The 26,440-nt window shown below is 41.9% G+C and overlaps 2 protein-coding genes across 4 annotated transcripts in view; both read right to left on the reverse strand.

Annotated features, from left to right (window-relative positions):
• Window positions 1-473: 473 nt before the first annotated feature.
• tmem181 (transmembrane protein 181) lies at window positions 474-14,826 on the reverse strand. 3 transcript variants are annotated; one of them, XM_061929646.2, is made up of 16 exons: window positions 14,400-14,826; window positions 11,144-11,247; window positions 7,473-7,540; window positions 6,280-6,370; window positions 5,956-6,191; window positions 5,797-5,877; window positions 5,597-5,696; window positions 4,445-4,575; window positions 4,285-4,376; window positions 4,154-4,211; window positions 3,967-4,069; window positions 2,493-2,544; window positions 2,332-2,414; window positions 883-972; window positions 745-811; window positions 474-658 (listed from the first exon to the last, which is right to left on the reverse strand). In XM_061929646.2, the coding sequence occupies exons 1-16, from the start codon at window positions 14,525-14,527 to the stop codon at window positions 574-576; spliced, it is 1,569 nt and encodes a 522-aa protein (XP_061785630.1). In that variant the 5' UTR covers window positions 14,528-14,826; the 3' UTR covers window positions 474-573. The 3 variants fall into 3 exon arrangements, with proteins under 3 accessions (XP_061785630.1, XP_061785631.1, XP_061785632.1); XM_061929647.2 differs by lacking the exon at window positions 14,400-14,826 and adding an exon at window positions 11,485-11,648; XM_061929648.2 differs by lacking the exon at window positions 11,144-11,247 and having other exon boundaries at window positions 14,400-14,819.
• A 2,295-nt stretch (window positions 14,827-17,121) lies between these two features.
• The window catches only part of tulp4a (TUB like protein 4a), a 30,633-nt gene continuing 21,314 nt past the window's right edge, over window positions 17,122-26,440 (reverse strand). The window contains exons 11-14 of the mRNA XM_061929916.2: window positions 26,100-26,244; window positions 25,925-26,018; window positions 22,461-25,831; window positions 17,122-19,038 (exon numbers count right to left, since the gene is read on the reverse strand). Coding sequence (XP_061785900.2) covers window positions 18,922-19,038; window positions 22,461-25,831; window positions 25,925-26,018; window positions 26,100-26,244 — 3,727 coding nt within the window. The 3' untranslated portion in view covers window positions 17,122-18,921. The remainder of the gene's footprint in view (window positions 19,039-22,460; window positions 25,832-25,924; window positions 26,019-26,099; window positions 26,245-26,440) is intronic.

The raw sequence follows: 26,440 nt of genomic DNA on the forward strand, positions 1-26,440 counted from the left end.
AACATTTATATAGAAAGAAGACCTTTTGCTCCTCATGTAAAACATCTGTTTTTCCATTATTTTTTAATGATAATGCTGTAACAAAGAATTAAACAACTAAAAAACAAAATTAAACAATTAAAATATTACAAGAAAGTGTTTCCTCTTGAGGAAATACGTCTGTGTTTTTCCATTAAAAATGTTAAAAAGTATATATTTTAATGATAATGCTGTAACAAAGAATTAACCAACTAAAGAACAAAATTAAACAAGTAAAATATTACAAGAAAGTGTTTCCTCTTGAAGAAATACGTTTGTTTTTTCCATTTAAAATGTAAAAAAACAAAAAAAAAAACGTTTTGAACAGTAATTGGATAGAGTGGCCCTATTACTCCCAAGTAATGAAGAAATGCTGGTGGTGAATGAAAAAGAAAGTTTTAAGTGGTGACATGCCACTATATCCAGTGAAATTACAGTACATTCTGGAAAAGTGGTCCTTTTTAAAAAAAATATGTTTATGTACACTTCCAGCGTGGAAAATACTTCTTATTTACACTTGATATATTTTTCTGTGCGTTTCCCACCCGAGCCCAATCAGTCGCTGTCGCTCTCGTCCTGGAAGTTGGCGGCTGCTTTAATTGCACGTCCGTTTTGTAAAGGCATTTCCTCAAAATCGCTCCTTTAAAAAAAAAAAAAAAAAAATACACCCTAAGTTTTAACATTGGATGCACCCCAACGAAAGTAGGAAGTCGACTGAACACGTACCCGTAGATTACGTCGTCGTCCGAGTCGTTCAGCATGGAGAAAGCAGGATTATCTTTCAGCTGGGAGTCTAGAAGAAAAACATGCGTCAATCAACAATCTGTTATTACAGTGAACTTCAAATGGCGGGATAGAACCTACCATAAAGGGCATTGTTGGAGGGAGAGTAGACAAATGCTAATGTGTACAAGTAGAAATTGAGGAGGCCGTAAAAGGACAAAAACTCTGCTGGTATGTCTGGAGTTAAGGAGAACCTGCTACGAAATACAAACATTAAAAAGTACAGCATGATTGTGCAAAGGAGATTGATTCAATTGTGTGTCACTTCAGCCAATAGAGAAATACTCTCCATTACTCATTTGATCCACTTTTGAGCTTTTGTCAAAAAAAAAGGCTTTGCTGCACATCTTAAACTAAATCCAACGGTTAGCTACAGAAGTGGGAGGTGTGTGTGAGCATTTTGTTTTTCTTCAGCGCATAGGCTAACCTAGCATGATGTTGCTGTTAGTGCAGAGCTGGGCAAATATTTTGACTCGGGGGCCACATTGAGAGAAAAAAAGTGTCTTGGGGGGGCCAATGTGTATGTGTGTATAAATTATATGTACACATTTAGCTGTAAAAACCTGCTGTACAGAATGTGTGTTTGGGTCCCTTTTTTTCAGGAACACATACTAAAAGTCAAATGTCTGATAGAGTTCTAAAAACGTTATGACAGACTGCCTCAAAAAAAGGAATGGCATTTTACAGTTTTTTACTGAATGGTACACCCAAAATGTACATTCAAATAAAGAAAGTTGGATTTACAATATTAACTATGAACAATAAAACACTGAATATTAACAACATATGAACGTCGCTCCTCTTTTACTTCTCAGACCAGCTCCTCAATAGTTGTGTATCTTTTACAATCAAGCAAAACACAAGAAAAATGTAAAAAACAGCAAAATATGAATGCAAAGTGTAATAAACACCTACAATATGATAATATTATCACTTTTATGCAGAACTCTGATGTAAAAATCTGCTTCCGCATCGGTTTCTGCCACACGCGTTTCGGGCTGTCTGCTCTGAAAACAAACCCCACCCACTCTGCTTTGTTTCTGGTCTGACCTGCTGTGACGTAGATTACCGTAATAACTCGTATAACACCCAAAAGTGCAGATTTCAACCGTTGAAATACTTTCTATAGTTGAAGACCTACGGTCAGTTAAAAACAGAACTGCACATAATAATAGTGGCCACAGTTTTGATGTTAAAGGTCTAAAAAAATGATGTTGTAGCATTGTGGCTCACAAAGCTATAATATGCGAGTGTTGCTAGCAATTGTGTCCTCCTGGCTCACTCCTTAATGTTACGCTCTTGTATGTGACATATGGAGTCTATTACAGTGAACAAGTGCAGCGATACAGTGTGTATGTAAAAAGTGAGTACATTTCACGATGGCTTCGAGACAGGAGTGGACAAACCCATCTCATTAGCACTAAAGCTACAAACACAGAAAACAAGCATTATTATTCAAATAAACCGAGCATGAAGTCTAGAACGTGTACACCACACTTCCGATCCAATATTGTGGTCATTAAAGGATATAGTTCTGATAGTGGGTGGACAACTCGGCCACAAAGTTGTCCTGAAGGGCCTTGGCACCAAACCTCAAGTAGAGAATGACCAAGCTGCGGCACAAAAAGACAAATAAGAGGATTCCAACCTGCTATGCTGAGCACTTATCAGATTGCATGACTTGAACACACCTTATGGCGAGCACCACTGATGTCAGCGCTGTCAGGAACTTTAGCCGCAGGTCTACACACAATTTAGACAACAATTCAACATTTGACAAAAAATACAGCTGTAAAGCTGCACACAATGACTTAACATATCTTTTGTAAAGTATGATAGTCATTTTCTCCTTTCGCTTTGTTTTGAGCGACACTGACCTAAAGAAATGTCAATACTTAAGTCCAGCATCATCACACACTTTGGTTAACTTCCCTTTACACTTGGTACATCAACGAATGCTAAAGATTGACACGTGCGGCACATCGTGTTTATTGTGTCTGCATACATTGGAACCTTCATTTACGAACTTCATTGGTTTTTGAACAGGGTTCGTAATAGAAAAGTTTGTATATTGAAGTAAATTTCTCCATAAGAAACAATGTAAACATGAACAGTGGGTTTCAGCCTCCACAAATCTATTTGTGTGAATGCTCCAAAGCATTCACATAGTCTTCCCAACGTGTCCTGGGTCTTTCCCGTGGCCTCCTACCGGTCAGACGTGCCCTAAACACCTCCCTAGGGAGGCGATCGGGTGACATCCTGACCAGATGCCCGAACCACCTCATCTGGCTCCTCTCGATGTGGAAGAGCAGCGGCTTTACTTTGAGCTCCCCTCGGATGACAGAGCTTCTCACCCTATCTCTAAGGGAGAGCCCTGCCACCCAGCGGAGGAAACTCATTTCGGCCGCTTGTACCCGTGATCTTGTCCTTTCGGTCATAACTCAAAGCTCATGACCATAGGTGAGGATGGGAACGTAGATCGACCGGTAAATTGAGAGCTTTGCCTTCCGGCTCAGCTCCTTCTTCACCACAACGGATCGATACAGCGTCCGCATTACTGAAGACACCGCACCGATCCGCCTGTCAATCTCACGATCCACTCTTCCCTCACTCGTGAACAAGACTCCGAGGTACTTGAACTCCTCCACTTGGGGAAAGATCCCCTTCAAAAACCGGAGATGACACTCCACCCTTTTCCGAGTGAGAACCATGGACTATCCGAGTCGCTTCACACTCGACTGCGAACCGATCCAGTGAGAGCTAAAGATCCTTGCCATCAGGACCTCATCATCTGCAAAAACCAGAGAACTAATCCTGCAGCCACCAAACCAGATCCCCTCAAGGCCCTGACTGCACCTAAAAATTGTGTCCATAAAAGTTATAACCAGTGTAAAGGGCAGCCCTAGCACTCCCCACAGAACTTCTCGAGGGACACAAAGTGTATTTTTATTCGGTCTGTAATTCGCACATCAAAAACTTCCTACAATGAAGGGTCCACTGTATTAATATTTTAGTAGTTAACTTATTTTTTCACATGTATTGCAGCTAAGGATCAATGTTATGTAAAACATTGCCTGTACAATAATAAAGGTTTGACACAGGAACAGATCAATTCTTTGGGTTAGGTTTAGACGTGTTTCAAAGTGGTGTGGCAATGCGTGATACCTGAGTAGGGCATGTTCTTGAGTTCTGAACAAGCTCGGACAATGAGGAAGATCAAATACAGGACGTACAGGATGACCACCAACAGGAAAAACACCTTCATGCCCTGGAAAATTGATTTAACACAACTTGAATGTATGGCATCACAACAACAACAACAACAACAACACAACCCAAAAGGGACACTCACCTGAAAGTTGTGTATGTCCACTTTATACTGGTAGGTGGGGTCTTGGAGTTCATTGACCCTAAAAAGCAGAAGAGCCGGCATCGTCACTCCTAGTTTGAGTCACCTGCGAGAGGTCAAGAGGACAAACCCACGTCTGCCATATGCCCAACGTGACGGCTGAGAGCCACAGAAGGCCCACAATGACCAGCTTCAGCAGGTAGAAGGTGAGACATCTCCTCTCGCCCTGTGGAATCAAATCACGCACGTTAAACCGCGTTGTAATGAAGGTGTTGATGTGCGGCCGTAACACACCTGCACCCGGATGCCGTGGTAGACACAGAGCCAGAAGAGCAGCAGGGCGCATAGGAAAAGGGCTTGAAAGAAGGTATCTAGCATCCCTGGAACCCAGCTGTTCACCAGGAAGGAGAGTGGAAAAAATGGATCTGGATAAGACAGAAAAAACAACTGATATTTCACTCGCCATTTGGACACATTTTACCTCACAAAAAGGAACAATGCAGAGGCAATTTGGATCAGGTATTTAGACTAAATCTTATCAGAAATGATCAATTCTCTTATTTTTTGCAATAATGTGTACACTTGTTGCCCTTGAACGTTACAAAAATATGCATATTTTGGGGGGAAATAACCCTTTTTTTTTTTTTTTTTAACAATTGTTATGCATGATGTCACACAATGTAATGCTATGTTATTTTTATTATTTCAAACAAATCCAGCCATTGTGTTTTTACCATAAAAGTTCAACTGTATTGAGGAGCTAACCAGGTTAATTTTTATGGCAACAAACAGAAATTCATTGTTCACCTGACTAATAAAAACGTACAATGTAACCTCGATTTACAAACCTCATCATTGACAAACCCCTCATTGTACAAACTTTTCGATTTACGAACCACATTCACCAATTGTGTGCCAGGAGCGCAACCATTTTGTACCATTGGGGGGCTGTACACAAAGAAAATGAACCAAAACGGGTAAAGTGGATTTTATTTTGTATTCCTAATTATTTTGGCAACCTGGCTGTTAAAGTTAAGGAATTGTTGTGAATTCAAACAGTGTGTGTGCGTGTTGGCAGGGCAGCTGCATTGGAGGACAGTTCAGCTATATGTTTTTGGCTTTTTTTAATCAAGAGAAACATGATTAATCACCCTCTTATTATGATTGTTTGATATACAGTACTGTCTAGCGCTTAATATTGTGTTCAAATTACTAAAATATTGACTTTTGTCATGGTTGGAACCCATTATTCATGTTTACGATGTTTTTATGCAGGTATTTGCTTCAATATAATTTTTTTTATATTTACACACCCTGTTCAAGAACCAATTAAGTTCGAAAAGCGAGGTTCCATTGTACAACGCTTTAAGACAATCACGCAACATTACATTTCATTACATCCGCGCTAAAATGAAATGCAGGGCGATATCAATGAATGAGAATTACCATTATAAAGCAGCAGCAGAGGCAGCAAGATGGCCATCCACTTCTGCTCAATGCCCCAGTCCCTCATGGAAAACTTTCTCAAGGAGTGCGCGAAGAGACACTGGCACAAAGGAAGAGGTCCACTGTCACCTTAAATATCCTCTTTTATCCTGTTTGAATGTATGAAGGTGCTTCTGGTAATGTCAAAAAAGCATAATTACCGTAACCGTAAATGTCAACACCACAAAGACAAAGCGGAACCAGATCTCCACTTGGGAAAAGGTAGGATTGTAGGTTTTCCACTACACACACATGTTGCTTGTTAATAACAAAGAAAGGTACAAACTCTTATTAAAACCGTGTGTGTGTGTGTCACTTACCACAAAATTGACCCTAAGATTGTAAGTGATGTTTTCAAGGCCCTTGAAGCCCACCTTGACCTGGTACTGGTTGTAGTTTAAGAAGCCTAGATGAAGCACAATAATCTCGTCGCATTTCTCGCCGCAGTGTAACGTTCTTGATTTGCGGTGTACGCTGTTGATGGACGTCACGCTGGCGTCCTGCATCACGCCCTTTAGCTCCACATTGATCTCGAAAGGCTGCTGGAAGTCGACCACTGCCGCGGGTACAATATCAGCAAAAATTCTTTGTCAAGACTTTGCTTAGCATGTTGTTACTACGGTTTCTTTTTGACATACTCTTACCGTTATTGTGTTCAGCCTGCATCACACAAGTGAGCCACAACTGCTGATGATAGGTGGTTAGAGGCGGGGAGTTTAAATTGAAAGGTCCAGTCTGAAAAAAAGAATATTATGTTTATGTAAGCCACATACCAGAATCATAAAGCAGGCATGAGTACCCTAAAGAGAAAGCACACTGTTAATTGATTGGAATAGTATGAAGGAGTATTAGGGCCCTACTTAAAATATAATCATACAACAATATTAATAAGTTAAAAAGTTAAAGTTAAAGTACCAATGATTGTCACACACACACACTAGGTGTGGCGAGATTATTCTCTGCATTTGACCCATCACCCTTGATCACCCCCTGGGAGGTGAGGGGAGCAGTGGGCAGCAGCGGTGGCCGCGCCCGGGAATCATTTTTGGTGATTTAACCCCCAATTCCAACCCTTGATGCTGAGTGCCAAGCAGGGAGGTAATGGGTCCCATTTTTAGAGTCTTTGGTATGACTCGGCCGGGATTTGAACTCACAACCTACCGATCTCAGGGCGGACACTCTAACCACTAGGCCACTGAGTAGGTATAAGAATAATAATAATAATAAGAATACCACTACAAGAATTCAATAAACTTAATATATAACAATAAATTAAATTGTTACAAGGATAAAATGTAGATCATAGCCGCACAATTAAGTCAAGTCAATTACTTGCCGCTGACCAGAACCGTACGTGTGACAGTCCATTACATCGTCGACTGGGAAATAAAAAGTGCCTGCCTGCAAATTTATTTTTTATCTGAGTTTGATACATTATTATTTGCACAGCTATGTTATTTATTTTATGTAGAAACAATATTTACCTATTTTATGAATACATTCTTCGTTTTTTCAAATTTTGTTTATGTTATGTAATTCTGTGCTACTTAAACAGTTTCTTTTCTGTGCTGTTAATACCCATCTTGACTAACTGGCTTGATAAAAAACACACTGACTGTTTACAGTACAGTTGTCAATCACTTCAATTTCACTGAATCTCGCTCAAAAACATATATCTTTATATAAACCTTTTCACCGGAAAATATATCGAGATATATATCAAATATCGAGTTTAAGTAAAAATATAATTTGAGATATACTTTTTCGTCCATATTCGCCCAGCCCTACCCACCAACAACTACAAGCCCAGCAAGTATAGTAGACCTTTTGACATTACCTTAACGGAGACGTTCTTGGCAAGGAACTGATCCCCATTGTGCATCTGCTCGGAAAGAATCTTGGGACCTAACAACAACAAAACGTTATGTGCTTTCCAAAAGGCAACAAAGGGCAGGTGGTTATCAACAGTAACCAGATAAACTCTTGTGAATGTACTACCAGTCTGTGGTTGCCAGTGTTCTGTACTACATGGTAGTGTGCTGGGGGGGCAGTACATCTAAGGAGGACAGCTCCAGACTGGAGAAACTGATCAGGCGGGCCGGTTCTACGATCGGAATAAAACTGGACTCACCGGTGACGGTGGCAGAGAAGAGGACTGTGGAAAAACTAGTGAGCATCCTGGATGATGCCAGTCACCCTCTGCATACTGTTATCAGTAGACAGAGGAGCCTGTTCAGTGCTAGACTGTTTCATCCCAAGTGCAGGACTAATAGACTAAAAAACTCCTTTGTCCCACATGCCATTAGACTGTACAACTCCTCTCTGGGGGGTAGGGGGGTACTAGGATGACAGGGGATCCATCCATCCATCCATCCATTTTCTACCGCTTATTCCCTTCGGGGTGCAAAACCATAACAGTGCAATACTTTTTCATAACATGGTCACTACTGCCTAGTTTCTCTTGTTATATTCTTATTTTAATGTTATATTTTTATTCTCATTGTTGCTTTTTATTTTTATTCTTATTGTAATATTTTTCTATTTTGTTTCCATTTATACCCCCAATATTTACTTTTTACTTTTTAAATTCGATCTCAATTCTGTACACTGCTGCTGGAATTTAAAGGCCTACTGAAACCCACTACTACAGACCACGCAGTCTGATAGTTTATACATCAATGATGAAATCTTAACATTGCAACACATGCCAATACGGCCGGGTTAGCTTACTAAAGTGCAATTTTAAATTTTGCGCGAAATATCCTGCTGAAAACGTCTCGGTATGATGACGCCGGCACGTGACGTCACGGATTGTAGAGGACATTTTGGGACAGCATGGTGGCCAGCTATTAAGTCGTCTGTTTTCATCGCAAAATTCCACAGTATTCTGGACATCTGTGTTGGTGAATCTTTTGCAATTTGTTCAATGAACAATGGAGACAGCAAAGAAGAAAGCTGTAGGTGGGAAGCGGTGTATTGCGGGCGGCTGCAGCAACAAAAACACAGCCGGTGTTTCATTGTTTACATTCCCAAAAGATGACAGTCAAGCTTTACCATTGGCCTGTGGAGAACTGGGACAACAGAGACTCTTACCAGGAGGACTTTGAGTTGGATGCGCAGACGCGGTACCGTGAGTACGCATGCAGCTGCGGCTTCCAAACATTTGATCGCTTGCCCGTACGTGCGTGCTGCTATGTGCATGTCACGTACGTAACTTTGGGGACTTTGGGGAAATATATGTGCTGTATGAACTTTGGGGAGGTGAACGGTACTTTGGGCTGTGGGATTGAGTGTGTTGTGCAGGTGTTTGAGTTGTATTGGCGGGTTGTATGGACGGGAGGGGGGAGGTGTTTGTTATGCGGGATTAATTTGTGGCATATTAAATATAAGCCTGGTTGTGTTGTGGCTAATAGAGTATATATATGTCTTGTGTTTATTTACTGTTTTAGTCATTCCCAGCTGAATATCAGGTCCTACCCGCCTCTCACAGCATCTTCCCTATCTGAATCGCTCCCACTGCCCTCTAGTCCTTCACTCTCACTATCCTCATCCACGAATCTTTCATCCTCGCTCAAATTAATGGGGAAATTGTCGCTTTCTTGGTCCGAATCGCTCTCGCTGCTGGTGGCCATGATTGTAAACAATGTGCAGATGTGAGGAGCTCCACAACCTGTGACGTCACGCGCATATCGTCTGCTACTTCCGGTACAGGCAAGGCTTTTTTATCAGCGACCAAAGGTTGCGAAATTTATCGTCGATGTTCTGTACTAAATCAATCAGCAAAAATATGGCAATATCCCAAAATTATCAAGTATGACACATAGAATGGACCTGCTATCCCTGTTTGAATAAGAAAATCACATTTCAGTAGGCCTTTAAATTTTCCTGAGGGAACTCTCCTGAAGGAATCATTAAAGTACTATCTATCTATTAGAGATGCGCGGATAGGCAATTTATTTCATCCGCAACCGCGGCAGAAAGTCGTCAACCATCCGCCATCCACCCGATGTAACGTTTGATCAGAACTGCATCCGCCCGCGATCCGCCCGTTGTTATATATCTAATATTAATAAAAAAAATAAAAAAAGGGTGAAAACTACGCGAATTGCACCTTGTGCAGACAAGATTTTTCGATCGGACACGGAGGAATTAGCGATGTAAAAGACCACGTTGGGACAAAAAAACACAAGTCTAATGCCGTTGCTAGCGATACAAGTGGAAAACTTTCAACGTTTTTCGTCGCCCAAACAGATTCTTTGGATGTGATAAATGCCGAAGTTTTATTTACGGAGGCAATAATTGAGCATGGACTTCCAATCGCACTGGCTGATCACATGGGACAGTTAATAATGTAATGCAACCTTTAAAAATCATTACGCGGTGATCGCGATCCCAAAAATAAACTTTTCTTGCATGATAATGTCCAGAAAAATTCGCTTTATATTACTATAGAGTCCTTTTAACGAATGAGTTTGATGGTTTATCACAAACCTTAAATGAAAGAAGTCCTTTGTTCTCCTGCAGCATGGCCTTGCTTTGTGTTTGGTGCGCCATCCTGTCGGCTGTATTTCACAGCACGACATACTGTTAAAAGTGTTTATACTATTTATACTTTCAATTAACAAATTGAAGTCTTGTGAAAGGTTGACAGGATAACTGGCATTAACTGTCAAAATAATTTCAAACTATTGAAGTTAGCTTACAGAATAAACATGTCAATCAACCCATATGATTTTTGCTGTAATATTTTTGTTTTGAAAAGTCACTGTGACTGATAGAAAAGTGATGGTTTTAGCAACATTTTAACCTGTCTGAATGCTAATAATCATTTTGCGAGCAAGCAGGTAAGCTACGCGGGCGGAGCGCGCGGAGTGACCCATGTTACGAGCCCCCGGCCACGGGGGTGGCGGGCTGCGCGTGACGCCGGCCGCGGCGAAAGCGGACGAGGCGGGGTGTCGGTGCGGTGGGCGCGGTAGTGACCCTGGACGTGCGTCGGGCCCTTCTCGCGGATCGCCTCAGCTACGGCTCCCGGTGGGGCCCTCTCGGGGGAAGGAGCCTCGGTCCCGGACCCCGGCGAGGCGTCCCTCCGCTCCGTAAAAGTGTCCATCTCTTTTTTTTTTTTCTTCTGTTGTGGCATATGCTGCAGGTGCCTGCTCGTTTTTCGTATGTGGGTAACAACATTTAACTATGTATATATATTTCCCAATTGGTTTAACTGCCACCCGCAAAAAAAAATAAAATAAAAAAAATATCTAATTAATCCGCCCGACCCGACCCGCGAGCGGATAAAATCTTATTTTTTTTTATTTCATCCGCCCGATCCGCGGATAATCCGCGGACTCCGCGGTTGTGTCCGCAAACCGCGCATCTCTACTATCTATCTATAAAATCCAAGAGAAAGTATGTGTAGCTGGACTTTGAATAAAGTCAGTTTTATCTATATGGTACTGTATTGTCTGTTTATGTTACTTAATGTTACTGTATTTTCTTATAGTGCAATAACCTTACCTGCAATTCCAATCAAGACTGTGAGTCCAAAACAAGCAAGGAACACCACGAAGACCAACACAAAATGCCTTTTAGACAGAGTGTACAGACGCATGGGCGCCAATCTATGTGGGGAGAGATATCATACCCATTAAAACCATTAGGGAAAAACACATTTTGTTAGCAGAGAGTGGCATTTGCTTGTAATAGCCAAGTACAGGTATGACAACATTACAGTAGTTTACACGTTAGCTTCCGCTATGAGTGCCATATGGTAGGTGGAAGTGTCCCTTAGTTGTCACGCTTATTAAGTATACAGTTAAAGTGACACATTTTAATATTCTAATATATTCAACACTTACAAATCCATGTATCCAGTTTGACAGCCGTTCGGCGGTGAGAAAAGACTGAGACATCCGCGTTCTACAACAACACGGAAGCGCTACGTCATCAAAGGGGACGGGGAGCGAGCGTATTTAACGCATGCGCAATACGACATCATCGCCGGTGTTGTGCAGGTGTTGTGCCGGAAAACGCACCCCTGCCATAATATGCACCCCCTGACGCGGGAGCGCGCTTACGTCACTCGATTGCATCACTCGTCTCGAAAAGTATATCTAACTCGGCTGTTGGCTGAAATAGCCTCTTTTAAATCGCCTCTTTCGGCATAAAAAAGTACATAAAGTGAAATAATCCAAGTTTTCTTTAATTGTGCTTTACTTGTGGATGAATTAAAAATTGTGAGCATTTAATGATTTCGCCGTCATTCAAGTGGCTGAAATCGCCTCTTTCGGCATAAAAAAGTACATAAAGTGAAATAATCCAAGTTTACTTTAATTGTGCTTTACTTGTGGATGAATTAAAAATTGTGAGCATTTAATGATTTCGCCGTCATTAGATCAGATAAGGCGAAAACAACCAATTAATATTGGAATATTTGCTGTCCCTTTATGCCGAAAGAGGCGATTTAAAAGAGGCTATTTCAGCCAACAGCCGAGTTAGATATACTTTTCGAGACGAGTGATGCAATCGAGTGACGTAAGCGCGCTCCCGCGTCAGGGGGTGCATATTATGGCAGGGGTGCGTTTTCCGGCACAACACCGGAATCTGATTTGTTTTTTTTTTGTTTTGTTTTTTGTCCTGTCCAGCTTCTCAGGCATATCATATACTTGATGTAAATGCCCATATCGGCTGTAAAAATGTACTTTACGAAAGAGAAGTGTGGGATACTTCTCTTGTTGCCTTATTTGTATTTGACTTTATTAAATAGATTTATATATTATTGTTTGGTGCAGCTGGGCCGGAGCAGGAGGGGATAGAAAGAGAAAAAAGGAAGACAGAGGAGGAAATTGAGGGGACAAGAGGGGGATAAGACAAAGAGACAACAACAACAACAACATAATAGCATCAGCAAATAGGATATGCACAAATGGTAAAAATGATAGCAAAGAAGCAGTTAGTGAAATAAATATTAGAAATGACAAGACCGTTATTACACTACAAATGGAGCAATACAAATACCAATAGAAATAGCGCTATTGATAATATATAATAACAATAATACCTCTCAACAATACAATTGTTTCAAATGGAACAATACATATATATAATGATAACTTGAAATACAAAAGAAAGCAGATAAATGGAGGTGAAGAAAGAGAAGCAGACTATATTAGCCTTGTAGATTGTTATAGTAACAATAGGTTAAGCTTTCAGTGTGCCGTGTTTTATCCAGTTTACCCTAGGGCAACAACGTTAATATATGTTTGATGAGACGTGATTATATCATGCATGAGTGCATGTATGTATATATACTGTATGTCTATATGTATGTTTGTACAGTGAGTGTATATGTACAGTATGTGTATATGTATGTTTGTACAGTGAGTGTATATGTACAGGATGTGTATATGTATGTTTGTACAGTGAGTGTATATGTACAGTATGTATATATGTATGTTTGTACAGTGAGTGTATATGTACAGTATGTATATATGTATGTTTGTACAGTGAGTGTATATGTACAGTATGTATATATGTATGTTTGTACAGTTAATGTATATGTACAGTATGTGTACAGTATATGTATGTTTGTACAGTTAGTGTATATGTACAGGATGTGTATATGTATGTTTGTATAGTAAATGTATTTGTACAGTATGTGTATGTTTGTACAGTGAATGTATATGTACAGTGTGTGTACAGTATATGTATGTTTGAACAGTGAATGTATATGTACAGGATGTGTATATGTATGTTTGTACAGTGAGTGCATATGTACAGGATGTGTATATATGTATGTTTTTACAGTGAATGCACTGTATATGTACAGTGTATATGTATGTTTGTACAGTGAATGTATATGTACAGTATGTGTATATGTATGTTTGTACAGTGAGTGTATATGTACAGTATGTATATATGTATGTTTGTACAGTGAATGTATATGTACAGTGAATGTATATATACAGTGTGTATATATTTATGTTTGTACAGTGAATGTATATTTACAGCATGTGTATATGTATGTTTGTACAGTGAGTGTATATGTATGTTTGTACAGTTAATGTATATATACAGTGTGTATATATGTATGTTTGTACAGTGAATGTATATGTACAGTATGTGTATACGTGTTTGGACAGTGAGTGTGTATGTACAGTATGTGTATATGTATGTTTGTACAGTGAATGTGTATGTACAGTATGTATATATGTGTGTTTGTACAGTGAATGTATATTTACAGTATGTGTATATGTATGTTTGTACAGTGAGTGTATATGTACAGTATGTGTATATGTATGTTTGTACAGTATGTGTATATGTATGTTTGTGCAGTGAATGTGTATACAGTATGTATGCTTGTACAGTGAGTGTATATGTACAGGATGTGTGTATATGTATGTGTGTACAATGAATGTGCGTGTGGATGTACGAACTTTGTGTGTATGTGGGAGCGTTTTGTGATTTTTAATTCTACTGCATTGTATTATGTAAAAAAAAAAAAAAAAGAAGTTATATTTAGAACAATTAGATTTAAATATTAATTTTGAGGTCCAGCACACAATGTGAATAAAAAAATAATTTGCGTGTATTTTTTAGTATTAAAAAGGACAGACTATACACTTGATTTATATAAAGGCCTATCGCTGGGTTGCATTTCCCGTGTAAATAGTGTTGAGTTTAATAACACAGACGACTATATGCGTATACACTGCAATACATATAGCGTCATACCGTCCATTGACTTTATGTGCATGTTTATAAGGTGACGTACCTGTAAAAGCGATCATCGCGGTAAGGTGTCAGGTCCTCTTTGAGCTCGCGGTAAGCTTCCTGTACTTTCCGGCAGAATTGTTTTAGCTCGCTGTAAAGAGGATTTTCCAAGTAGTCAGCGGCGTCCATGACTCCACCGTGTCCAGTGAATGATGGAAATAAAAAATGGCGATGGGAGATTGGGAGGGAAATTAGCAGCAGAACCAGGGAGGGGGGGAACACAAAGACAACTAAAATGGTTCGTCTGCAGCGATGGGAGGTTGAAATAAGAGTGCACCCGAAGCAATTTTGTTTGTGTGAGTTCAACAGTGCGGAAGAGAGAGGGACAAAAAGAGAGCAAAAACAATTAGATAGTGTGGGCGAAAGCTAATCGTCGAGTAAGGTCACGTGACAAGACTTCAGCACCGCGGACAGAGAAACAACTGCTGATGACGTCACAGTCCACCTCTTCTTGAAAATCATTTTATACATTGCTTGTGGGCTGTACCAAAAATTTTTTTTTTTTTTTTTTTTTTAACTCAAAATTCGGAAGATTTTATTGATAAGAAAGAAGTAAGGCTGGATAGGAATAACGGGAATTCCATCCATCCATCTTCTTCCGCTTATCCGAGGTCGGGTCGCGGGGGCAGCAGCCTAAGCAGGGAAGCCCAGACTTCCCTCTCCCCAGCCACTTCGTCCAGCTCCTCCCGGGGGATCCCGAGGCGTTCCCAGGCCAGCCGGGAGACATAGTCTTCCCAACGTGTCCTGGGTCTTCCTCGTGGCCTCCTACCGGTCGGACGTGCCCTAAACACCTCCTTAGGGAGGCGCTCGGGTGGCATCCTGACCAGATGCCCGAACCACCTCATCTGGCTCCTCTCGATGCGGAGGAGCAGCGGCTTTACTTTGAGCTCCCCCCGGATGACAGAGCTTCTCACCCTATCTCTAAGGGAGAGCCCCGCCACCCGGCGGAGGAAACTCATTTCGGCCGCTTGTACCCGTGATCTTGTCCTTTCGGTCATAACCCAAAGCTCATGACCATAGGTGAGGATGGGAACGTAGATCGACCGGTAAATTGAGAGCTTTGCCTTCCGGCTCAGCTCCTTCTTCACCACAACGGATCGATACAGCGTCCGCATTACTGAAGACGCCGCACCGATCCGCCTGTCGATCTCACGATCCACTCTTCCCTCACTCGTGAACAAGACTCCGAGGTACTTGAACTCCTCCACTTGGGGCAAGATCTCCTCCCCAACCCGGAGATGGCACTCCACCCTTTTCCGGGCGAGAACCATGGACTCGGACTTGGAGGTGCTGATTCTCATCCCAGTCGCTTCACACTCAGCTGCGAACCGATCCAGTGAGAGCTGAAGATCCTGGCCAGATGAAGCCATCAGGACCAAATCATCTGCAAAAAGCAGAGACCTAATCCTGCAGCCACCAAACCGGATCCCCTCAACGCCTTGACTGCGCCTAGAAATTCTGTCCATAAAAGTTATGAACAGAATGGGTGACAAAGGGCAGCCTTGGCGGAGTCCAACCCTCACCGGAAACGTGTCCGACTTACTGCCGGCAATGCGAACCAAGCTCTGACACTGATCATACAGGGAGCGGACCGCCACAATCAGACAGTCCGAAACCCCATACTCTCTGAGCACTCCCCACAGGACTTCCCGAGGGACACGGTCGAATGCCTTCTCCAAGTCCACAAAGCACATGTAGACTGGTTGGGCAAACTCCCATGCACCCTCAAGGACCCTGCCGAGAGTATAGAGCTGGTCCACAGTTAACGGGAATTATTTAGCTACAAATGTTTTTATTGATTTAAATAAACCTGTATGTTGTGTGAATGTTGTCTGTCCATCTGTGTTGGCCCTGTGATGAGGTGGCGACTTGTCTAGGGCAGTGGTTCTCAAATGGGGGTACGCATACCCCTGGGGGTACTTGAAGTTATGCCAAGGGCTACGTGAGATTTTTAAAAAAACGTCTGTCAAAAAGAACTGTGAAAAGAAATGCAACAATGCAATATTCAGTGTTGACAGCTAGATTTTTTGTGGACATGTTCCATAAATATTGATGTTAAAGATTTCTTTTTTGTGAAGAAATGTTTAGAATTAAGTTCATGAATCCAGATGGATCTCTATTACAATCCCCAAAGAGGGCACTTTAAGTTGATGATTACTTCTATGTGTAGAAATCTTTATTTATAACTGAATCACTTGTTTATTTTTCAACAAGTTTTTAGTTCTCTTTATATCTGTTTTTCCAAATAGTTCAAGAAAGACCACAACAAATGAGCAATATTTTGCACTGTTATACAATTTAATAAATCAGAAACTGATGACATAGTGCTGTATTTTACTTCTTTATCTCTTTTTTTCAACCAAAAATGCTTTGCTCTGATTAGGGGGTACTTGAATTAAAAAAATGTTCACGGGGGGTACATCACTGAAAAAAGGTTGAGAACCACTAGTCTAGGGTGTACCCTGCCTTCCGCCCATGTGCAGCCAGGATAGGCTCCAGCACCCCCCGCGACCCCATAAGGGACGCGCGGTAGGAAATGGATGGATGGTTACCAATATTTTCGCTCATGAACCAAATTAGTTATTTTGTTTCTCCTCGATAATATCACATACAACCATAACATGGATTTAAACATATAGAAATGATATTCACTAAATACATGAATGAAAACAGCCATGTGTGCCTGCTTGATGCAACATAATTTCAATGTTAACACAATAGTCTTTTTTTTTTGGCAACAAAGATATTTTTATTTCAAAAGATGAGTGACTTATACATTTATAAAATAATTTACATGGCATGCCTGACTAATGAAATCATTCACTAAAAACGTTCAGTCAACAAATTAGACCCCAAACCCCCCCTTCGACCCTTTTTTTTTGTCTTAAAAGTCTAACGTCTACAAATACAAATCACATTTTTTTCTAAAGAAAAGCCAAATCCTGCAGTATCTACATCAGGCTTTCAGTTCATAGAGACTGGTCTGAAATTGGAACTCAGTGGCTTGCACTTTGTGAACGTGTGACAATAATGTGAACGTGTCAGAAGCCTCAACACTGATGGATTTGGCGCACAAATGCACACACATCTTGACAGAAACACTACATTACTAGTCTACCTCATTCACCTCTTTTTCTCCCCCATTCAAACATCACAGACCCACTAAAAATCACCTCCCCCCCATCCCACCCCACCTCACAATTTGGGCTACACTTGAAACAAACAAAACATGGAAAAATGTTCGGAAAACTCCACAATATACAGTATGTATCGATGCTGTATTTCCTTTTGGAAATAATCTCATAAATAAAATGTGCAGACCAGTACACTGAAATGCTGAACATAAAAAGAAATGGGAGGGCAATAAAGGATTACTTTCTCCTGGGGAGAATATTGCACAAATAACACAAAAAGATGGATTTTATACCATGCAATTTTTTTTGTCTCCACATATCACAATACAAAAGGTAAAATTCTCACCAATTCATAGAACAAAATGTTCCGGAGATCATTTTCATGGCACAATAACTGATCCTATGTCTTCATTGCCTGAAGAAACCACATTGAAATAGAACAACTCACTGGCTTCATTCTTCACTGGAGTTATGTCTCAGAAAATAAATCAGGTCAAAGATGATTTCAGTGTGTTTTTTGTCTTCTGCGTTGAAAACAGTATTACAGCGTTTGAAACACAGTGGCGACAGAAACGTCTGTCAGAGTCACCCGAGTCTCTTCAAAAATCACTTGTGTATGATATGCTTTTTAATGCTAGGAGATAGTGAAATGGCCTTACGAGAAACATTTACAAACATATTTCCCTGCACCTTGTTTTTATAGTGTGGAGCAAGCCCCTCACTGTGCACTTCACAGAAGTGACAACAGGTGACGATGTACCTCCAAAGTGGTTAGAGTTGCTGAGAACGACGCAATATTGGTTGGACGACGCAATATTGACATAATTTAGCCAACTGTCTCCCAATTTAAAGCAGGTGTGTGGTGGATATATAACGCAAACATTACACGTGTGAGCAAAAGGAATGGCAAGAGAGCAAAACTTAAAAGTCCCTTCAACCTTCCAACATGAAGAACACAACTGAAAGCAAAAGCAGTGTCATATGGTGGTGAGTGTTTGTACAGCAATGGATTTGGGTGCCCAGTAGTACCTGTGTGCTCTGGAAAAATAATCATAAAAAACAACTCAAATCACCAGAGTGTGGGTTTCAAGTATTACTGCTGCTCCTTCTTTTTGACATTCTCAACTGCACATGGACAGTTCCTCTCTCTGAACTTGTCTAAAAGCGACTACAAACTAAAGCAGCGTTTTATTTGCATGATGATCACCGAAGCGCAGGGTATGCCGCCGGCCGGCGATCGCAACCGATGCCCGTGGCACCGACTAAAGTGGCAGCATCGAGTAGTGCAGCGGGATTGTATCCTCATCCTCTCGCTCCTTGTGATCCCCGGAGTCAAGTCTTCTCTGCAAAGTCAGGCAATGTCACTATTAAAATAAACACGCTGACCTCTCATTTGAGACGTTGTGTGACGTTCGCCAGAGCCACTGCAAAGGCTTGCACAGCAGAGAAGGGATACTGAAAGTCAAGGATGTAGGCATTGCCGTCGATCCGCCCAAACTGCATCACCTGCAAAAAAAACAGAGAGAGAAATGGTTAGTGCCATTTATTCAAGCATACAGTGCCAGCAGAACTACATTAGTCCCTTTAAATATTACGGCATTGCCTGTACAGTTAATACCAATTGCAGAATATGCTTTTGTTATATTGAAAGTATTGTAAACATTGTCTCAAAAGTTGACTATTAATTCACTGGGTTTGTCCTAAGACATTCTACTTGACTAGGGTTGCAAAGGGGTGCAAAGTTTCCGGTAAATTTCCGGAAATTTACCACGGGAAGTTAAGCTCGGGAAGTTTGGAAATATTGACCATTTTTTGATTATTCAAAGTTGGACACCGTCCATGGGAATTAATGAATAATTATATATTATTGGGCACTTGTCTATATGCTGCTGCATCTTTGTGGCATTTTTGACGTAGCTTTTTGTACAGTTTTTGTAAATGTACACAGCCTTTCCGCCTACATTGGTTGGGGTGAATTGTCTCCACACATCAGATGGTGTACGTGGCATTATTCTGTTTGTATTTATTTATTCTTGTAAAACACTAATGCAATGCCACACACAGATATAAATAGTCAGCTAAACAATTGGAGTAGTCTTTAAAAATATTTGACTGATGGACAAATGAATAGAAATAGGCTAGATGAATAAATGAACACTCAATTAGCATACTAAATCAAACAATAACCTACATTCTTGTATGATAACAGAAGGGCTCGCAGAACAGAAGGCAGAGGAAACTACCGGTACACGTTTTGATTTAGTATTTGCTAGTTGAACTTTACAGATCACAAAAAAGGTAAATTCGGATCGCTAATGTTGTTAGCATAAATGAATGGGATTTAACATAGAGAAAATTAGCATCACGGCTAAATATTTTCGGTTCATTATGAGACTGTGGTGGTACATAAACCTAGCTAGCTAAAGATATTGGTACAGGTACAGCAAGCTAGCTTGAGTGGAAGTCTGCTGGAGTAGTCTACAGTCATACAGCAACAAGCAATTACACCTCTATTAAACTTAAATACCATAGATCAAATATATTTACCCCAGTAATATCATCAAAACTTACCTGACTGGATGAAGTCCTTGGGCTGAAATACTAGTGTGGCCTCAATAGCCCTGCTGTAGTGTGCTGGGAATTATCTGTGCATGTGATGGATAAATGCACTGCACATGTGGTGGAGGAATGCACAGTGCAGGGTTGAAATTCTACTGAATTTGCATGAAATCAGGTTGTTTTAGCTAATAATCCTGCTGCAAGATCTAGCATGTTGCATTCAATGTTTATTCCCATTAATTTCCCATTAATTCCCATGGAAAGTTTCCAACTTTGAATATTCACGGAATTTTGCAACCCTATACTTGATCATATATGCTGTTATTTCTCAAATTTGATAACTCATTATATATAACAAGCTTAAAAAATGTAAACTTTCATAATGATTTGCAGCACATGAGAAAGTAAAAATAAAAGGTTGCAGCCAGTTCAACAAGACACATTCACTGTATCGGAAAATGCCTCAGAGGTGAGTAGTGGGAGTCTTGTCATGGAACATTTTCTTATATTTCCACCACAGATTTTCAATTGGATTGAGAGCGGGACTATTTGCAGGCCATGACATTGACCTTGTGTATCTTTCCCTAAGGAAAGTCTTCAGTTTTTGCTCTATGGCAAGATGCATCATCATCTTGAAAAATGATTTCACCATCCTCAGTGAAGTGAATTATATTTATATAGCGAGAGACTCAAAGGGCTTTACATAGTGAAACCCATTATCTACATCTTCTGGCTATGTTTAAACCAATGTGGGTGGCACCCAAACATCCTTTTGATTGATGAAATAAGAAAATGTCAACATGTGCATTTATTGAAGATGTAATGAGAGCCATCACCCCAGTGTGATTCATTACTGAACATAGGTTTCATTCAGTCATCCAGAGTCCATGATTGTTTTTCCTTTGCCCATTGTAACCTTATTTGTTTTGTTTAGATTTTACTGACAGCTTTCGTTTAGCTTTTTTTGTATTTCAATCCCATTTCCTTTAGGCGGTTTCTTACAGCTCAGTCACAGACGGTGACTCCAGTTTCCTCCCATATTTCTGCTGTGCATTTTCTGTTTTCAAGAAATATTGCTTAAGGTTTTCTGTCTTGATGCTTTGATATTTTCCTTGGTCTACTAGTGATCTTGCCTTTGTTTGTACTCGGTCCAGATTTTAGGCACAGCTGACAGTGAACAATCAACATATTTTGCAAGATGAATGAATACCTTCATGAATAATTTTGATAATAATTTAAATTGACATCTCATGTGTTGGAGCCATGATTCATGTCAATCCACCTATTGCAAGAGCTTTCCAAAGCGTGAACACTCATTTTTAACTGTAGACTAACAGATTTAATCTGATGCAGGTGTTAGCTTTAGAAATTAAAATTTACAAGGTGACACCCCCCGCGACCCTGAACGGGACAAGCGGTAGAAATGGATGGATGGATGCATTCCATAACTTTTTCATCAGGATTGAGTGATTCCATCATTTTTTCCACTTGACTTGATCTAAAAATAAAACTGTTACTGACCAACACAATTAATTTTCCTGATTTTAGTGTGTCTTGAAGACAGAAAGTTGCCATTTGAAATGACTATAGTTATGTGTCTTGTCTGTCATGTGCATTTTTTCTACAAAATTAACCAACTAAATGAACATCCTCCAATTCTGGCGATTCCATAATTTTTGTCAGGTGACGTACTTGTAGCAGGTTATAGATTGCTTTGTGCATCATTTTAGCGGTTTGCGAATGCAGTAAATAATTGAATTTAATTTTTTATAATTGAATAAATTAAGGGTTTGAGTGTTCTCTATAATCAACATTATAAATTATTCCAACTGATATTTTTTATAACACGTCTAATGAATGGAGCATACACTACCCCATATTTCTGCACTATAACTCACATATAATAACACTGGTGAGAAGTAGAGAATATGGAGGGATTTTTGGTCTGAAACATATTTTACTTTGCTCATTATTTAGGTATTTCTTCCTACCCTACGTTGTATATTCTTTATATGAGATTTCCAGTTCTTTAATCATATATTATAGCGCCTAAAATGTGATTTATCTTACCCTATAGAGGTCTACTACATCTATTTGTATTAGTCGTTCTCTTCTGCTGTTACTGAATAGCATTATTTTAGTTTTAGATTCAAACAGTCAGTTTTAAAAAACAAATATATATGTAATTTGTTTGTTTCTTCTGTTATTATTTGTATTAGCTTCTGTGTGTAAAAATACATGCAGAGCAGTGTTTTGTGAAATTTGAGCTTTGCGCAAATAGGCCTAGCAGACGTCCGCTTTGACCACATACTCTCCGGACGGAGTTTGTTGGGGTTTGAAGTCATATGGCATGCAGTGATCTTTCTTACCTGCCTGCCCTCAAGTTCAATCTGAAAGTTCTTGGCAGACTCCTGTGTGACGCGCCCACCAAAGTCCAGCTGATACACTTGCGTTGCTTCATTCCACAGTGGTTGCTTGTTCGCCATGACGTACACAAAGCCCTGGCTGCCCAGCCCTCGGTCTTCCTTCTCGTTGGCCTTTCGACACTTCATCTCATCCAGCTCGCTGGCCGCCCTCAGGTTCCTCTTACTCTTCCAGCTTTTCTTTCCGCTCTGGCACTGGTTTAGAAGCTCGTCGCCGCTGATGAACAGCTCCGGCTCACTTTCTGAGCTGTCCTGGAACTCGCTGTTGGCGGTGGCCTTGTTCAGCTTCTTCGCTTTTAACTGCTCCTTTGGTCCCTTAAGCTTCTTTTTGTCTCTCCCTCCAAGACGAGGACTAGAGATGAGAGAATTGAAATCCCCTAGAGTCCTGCCCTCCTTTTTGGACTTGCTCCCTTCAGCCGGAGGCGGAACGTTCGCCTCCTCGGCCCGACCATCTGCCCTCTTACGGTTTTTCTTGCTGAACTTGTCTGAGCGGGGCGGCACCGGGCTCTCAGCTAAGGATAGCACCTCCTGGTAACCTTCCACAGGTTCTGCCATGGCTTCTTGCAATCCTACATGGTTCTGCATTTCTGAACGTGGTGGTGGAGGGGGCGGCGGTGGTGGTGGAGGAGGTGGTGAGAGGACATTTTTGTCTACAGCCATATGGGATGCTTTGGGTGGTAGGGGCACAGCAGGACTGGGAACAGGAGGACACGGGTTATATGTACCCCACGGTGTGTGTAGGGCAATGGGAGGAATGGAAAGCCCGCTTCCTCCAGGGTACAGAGGCGGTAGAGGGCAGCAGGCCAGATTAGTTAGATTTGTAGGGTAACCAGCAGGCAAAACAATAGTTGCATCCTGCTGTGAGAGAGGAACAGGAGCCACCACTTCCTTTGGGGAAGAGCAGGGGCGTGGCGACCCCAGGATGGGCTGAAGCTGGGCTCCAGGGTAGGCAGTGACTGGCGGGTACTGAAGAGAAACTTGGTAACCGGCTGCAGCGGCGGCAGCTTGAAAAGAGGCAGCAGCGCTGGGGGTTGTTGGAGACTTTGGAGACAGAACAAAAGGCAGCCTGGAGACATCCAAGTGTTGGGTCGGGCTAAGAATAAGGGGAGGTGGTTTGTGTGGGCCTGCGTGGCAGGTGGGGTTAAGTGTTGTAGTACGTTCCTGAGGTACCCACACTTCCTCTGTGGCAGATGGGTCCCACTGATAGGGAGGTGGGCGTTTAACAACCAGCCCTGATGCATCAGCTCCTCCTAAAGCCAAATTCCTCAGCGACTGATTCAGGGCGTCATCCTCTGTAAAAGCTGAATTTACATAATCTACACAATCTCTGTTTCCACCGCCTCCTACTCCTGCAGTTCCAGATGGTTCAAGTGAGCTCAGCAGGCTGTAACAGGACTGAGAGGTCAGAGGCATGGCACTGTTGGAGTGAACGATAACTGTGCTATGTGGCGCTCCATTCCCTGGAGGAAAATCTTGTCTGATGATAGTACCCCCTGCTATTCCATTGGCGCTCCCTGGGGCTGTGACTCCAACACTGGTCCCACTGCTACACTGGCTACAAGTGTATAAGGCTGTTTGCACCCTCTGCTGATAGCAGGCTGCTAGTGCACTATTATTTTTAGCTTTAGGCGGCAGCGGTCTAGGCGGTTCCATCATTTGGGACACTTTGAGGTTTGCTTCTCGACTGTTCCTCCTGAGAGTGGCATGAATCAGACTACTGTCGAGCTTCTGTCCAGGATTCCTCCCACCATTCTGATTAGCCGGGTCCGGATATGGGGGAGGGTCTCCACTCGGTATGGAATAGCGAGGTGCAGTGAGTCTGTTAAGGGTGGCCGAGCTGTAGGGTAGCTGGATCTTTTTGCCTTCTCCTGAGCTGACCCTGAGAGTGGAGGAGCTGCCGGGTCCTTGTAGGTTGTAGACATTCTGATTACAGACAAGACGGGTTCGAGGACGGCAAACCTCTTCCACATTCCCACTGCTGTCAAAGGTAGTTATCCTCTCATAGCCCAATGGTGTCGGATACTGCCCTTGCTGCTGACCAGGGGGGTAAAGTGGGAAGTCCCCCTTCTTTGCAAGATCACCAGGAGGGGGGGTTACAGTGGAGCCTACGACTGTTCCCGATGGAGCATTTGAGGCTGCATTGGAGGCCGACATGGAAGCAGCTGCTGCTGCTGCGGCTGCTGCCACAGCAGCAGCCACAGTTCCAGGATAAGGAGGAGGTGGGTTCATCTTGCTGAGCTCGAGCGGTGCGCTGAACACCAATGTGTCTCCCTCGGCCAGCTGCGGACCTGAACGTGTTGTCTTTATTTTCAAAAGAGTCTCGTGTTCACCCCCGACACCCCTGTCTAGGACCAAATCGGGAGGTGGGTGAGGAATTTGAATTTGCAGCGTGCCCGACGGAAGCATGGTTGCTGCAGAAATCTGTCCTGATGACATAGAGGAAACAGGGATTTGAATGTGAAGCTGCTGCTGAAGTTGTTGGTGGTGCTGCTGCTGTTGTTGCATCTGCTGTTGTATTTGTTGTTGCTGTATGTGTTGCTGTAGCTGCTGCTGCTGCATGTGTTGGAGCTGCTGCTGAAGATGCTGTTGCTGCTGCTGTTGTTGCTGGAGCATTTGTTGATGCTGTTGCTGCTGCTGGAGCATCTGTTGTTGCTGTTGCTGCTGCTGTTGTTGGATCATATGTTGTTGTTGCTGCTGCTGTTGGATCATCTGTTGTTGCTGCTGCTGCTGTTGGATTAACTGTTGTTGCTGCTGCTGCTGCTGGAGCTGTTGTTGATGATGCTGTAGTTGCTGATGGTGTTGTAGTTGCTGTAACTGCTGTGAAGGATGATGAGAGTGTGAAGGTCCTACAGTGAGGCGACCCATGTCCAGCCCTCCAAAGATGACCTGACCCGGACTGGAGTATCGGTTAGGAACTGTGTACTGGGCTGTAAGCATGGTTTCTTGGCTTTGGTCTGAACCAGCAGAAGCAGCCGCAGCAGCAGCAGCCCCTGGGGAGGTGGCTGTGGGGTTTGATAGAACATCCAGCTGAACATTTTGATTGGCTAGGAGGGACTGGACAAGACCAATATTCTGGGCGGGGGACATGGCCTGGGCGGGACTGTGGATGGGTGCAATGGGGATGTTGACAGTGCAGGGCGGGTTGTCATCAGAGCCACCAGCTGGGCCAGTGACTGGCAGGTCATCTTCATCCTCGCTGAAGACGTTGGGGCTGAAGACAGGCAGATTGATGTACTCCATGGAGATCTTACGCACTTCCGGCAAGTAGATTGTCATCTGTCTGGGCTGCAGGTGGAGGAGGCTGGTTTTGTATATGACTGAGGCGAGAGAAGGATAAAGTCAGAGAGTGAGGACGAACATTGACAATTACAAAATGTTCATGAATAACCAACAAATAAAAACCGATGTACCTGCACCAAGATTTGTTGGCAAGAAGGCAGCAAGCCCAACAATCTTGAATTTTGTTCCCCAAATATTTGATGTGACCTGAGCAAGGTAGTTTTGCTGAAAGACATGTATTAAAATGCAATGATTAAAAATACTGGCAACAACAGAGGTAAAATGTACATCAGCATAAGAAAATACCTGGGTAATGTCATCTAAAGGAAATTCTCTCCGTGTCAGACTTGGTGACCCGATGGAGGGTTTTCGTATGGGTAACCGGGGTGACCTGGAGACCTCTTGGGCGGCGCGGGAGAGTTTGGGTGATTTCCTGGGATCAATGTTGATTCTGTTGGTAAAAGGACAAACTAAGTCTCTACAGAGAAGGTAGCAAAATGGAGGGGGGGCGGGTGAAAGATGGTTTAGGCATGCAGTGAAGCACAAAACATGTAAAATTTGTTATTACAATCAAAACCATTTGTATTCAATTTCATTCAAGTTTGGTTTAATTATCAATGTTAATTATATCAAGTGCAAGGGGAAGA

Source organism: Nerophis lumbriciformis, linkage group LG34 (genome assembly GCF_033978685.3).
Source record: "Nerophis lumbriciformis linkage group LG34, RoL_Nlum_v2.1, whole genome shotgun sequence".
In the NCBI taxonomy this organism is placed as follows: Eukaryota; Metazoa; Chordata; class Actinopteri; order Syngnathiformes; family Syngnathidae; genus Nerophis; species Nerophis lumbriciformis.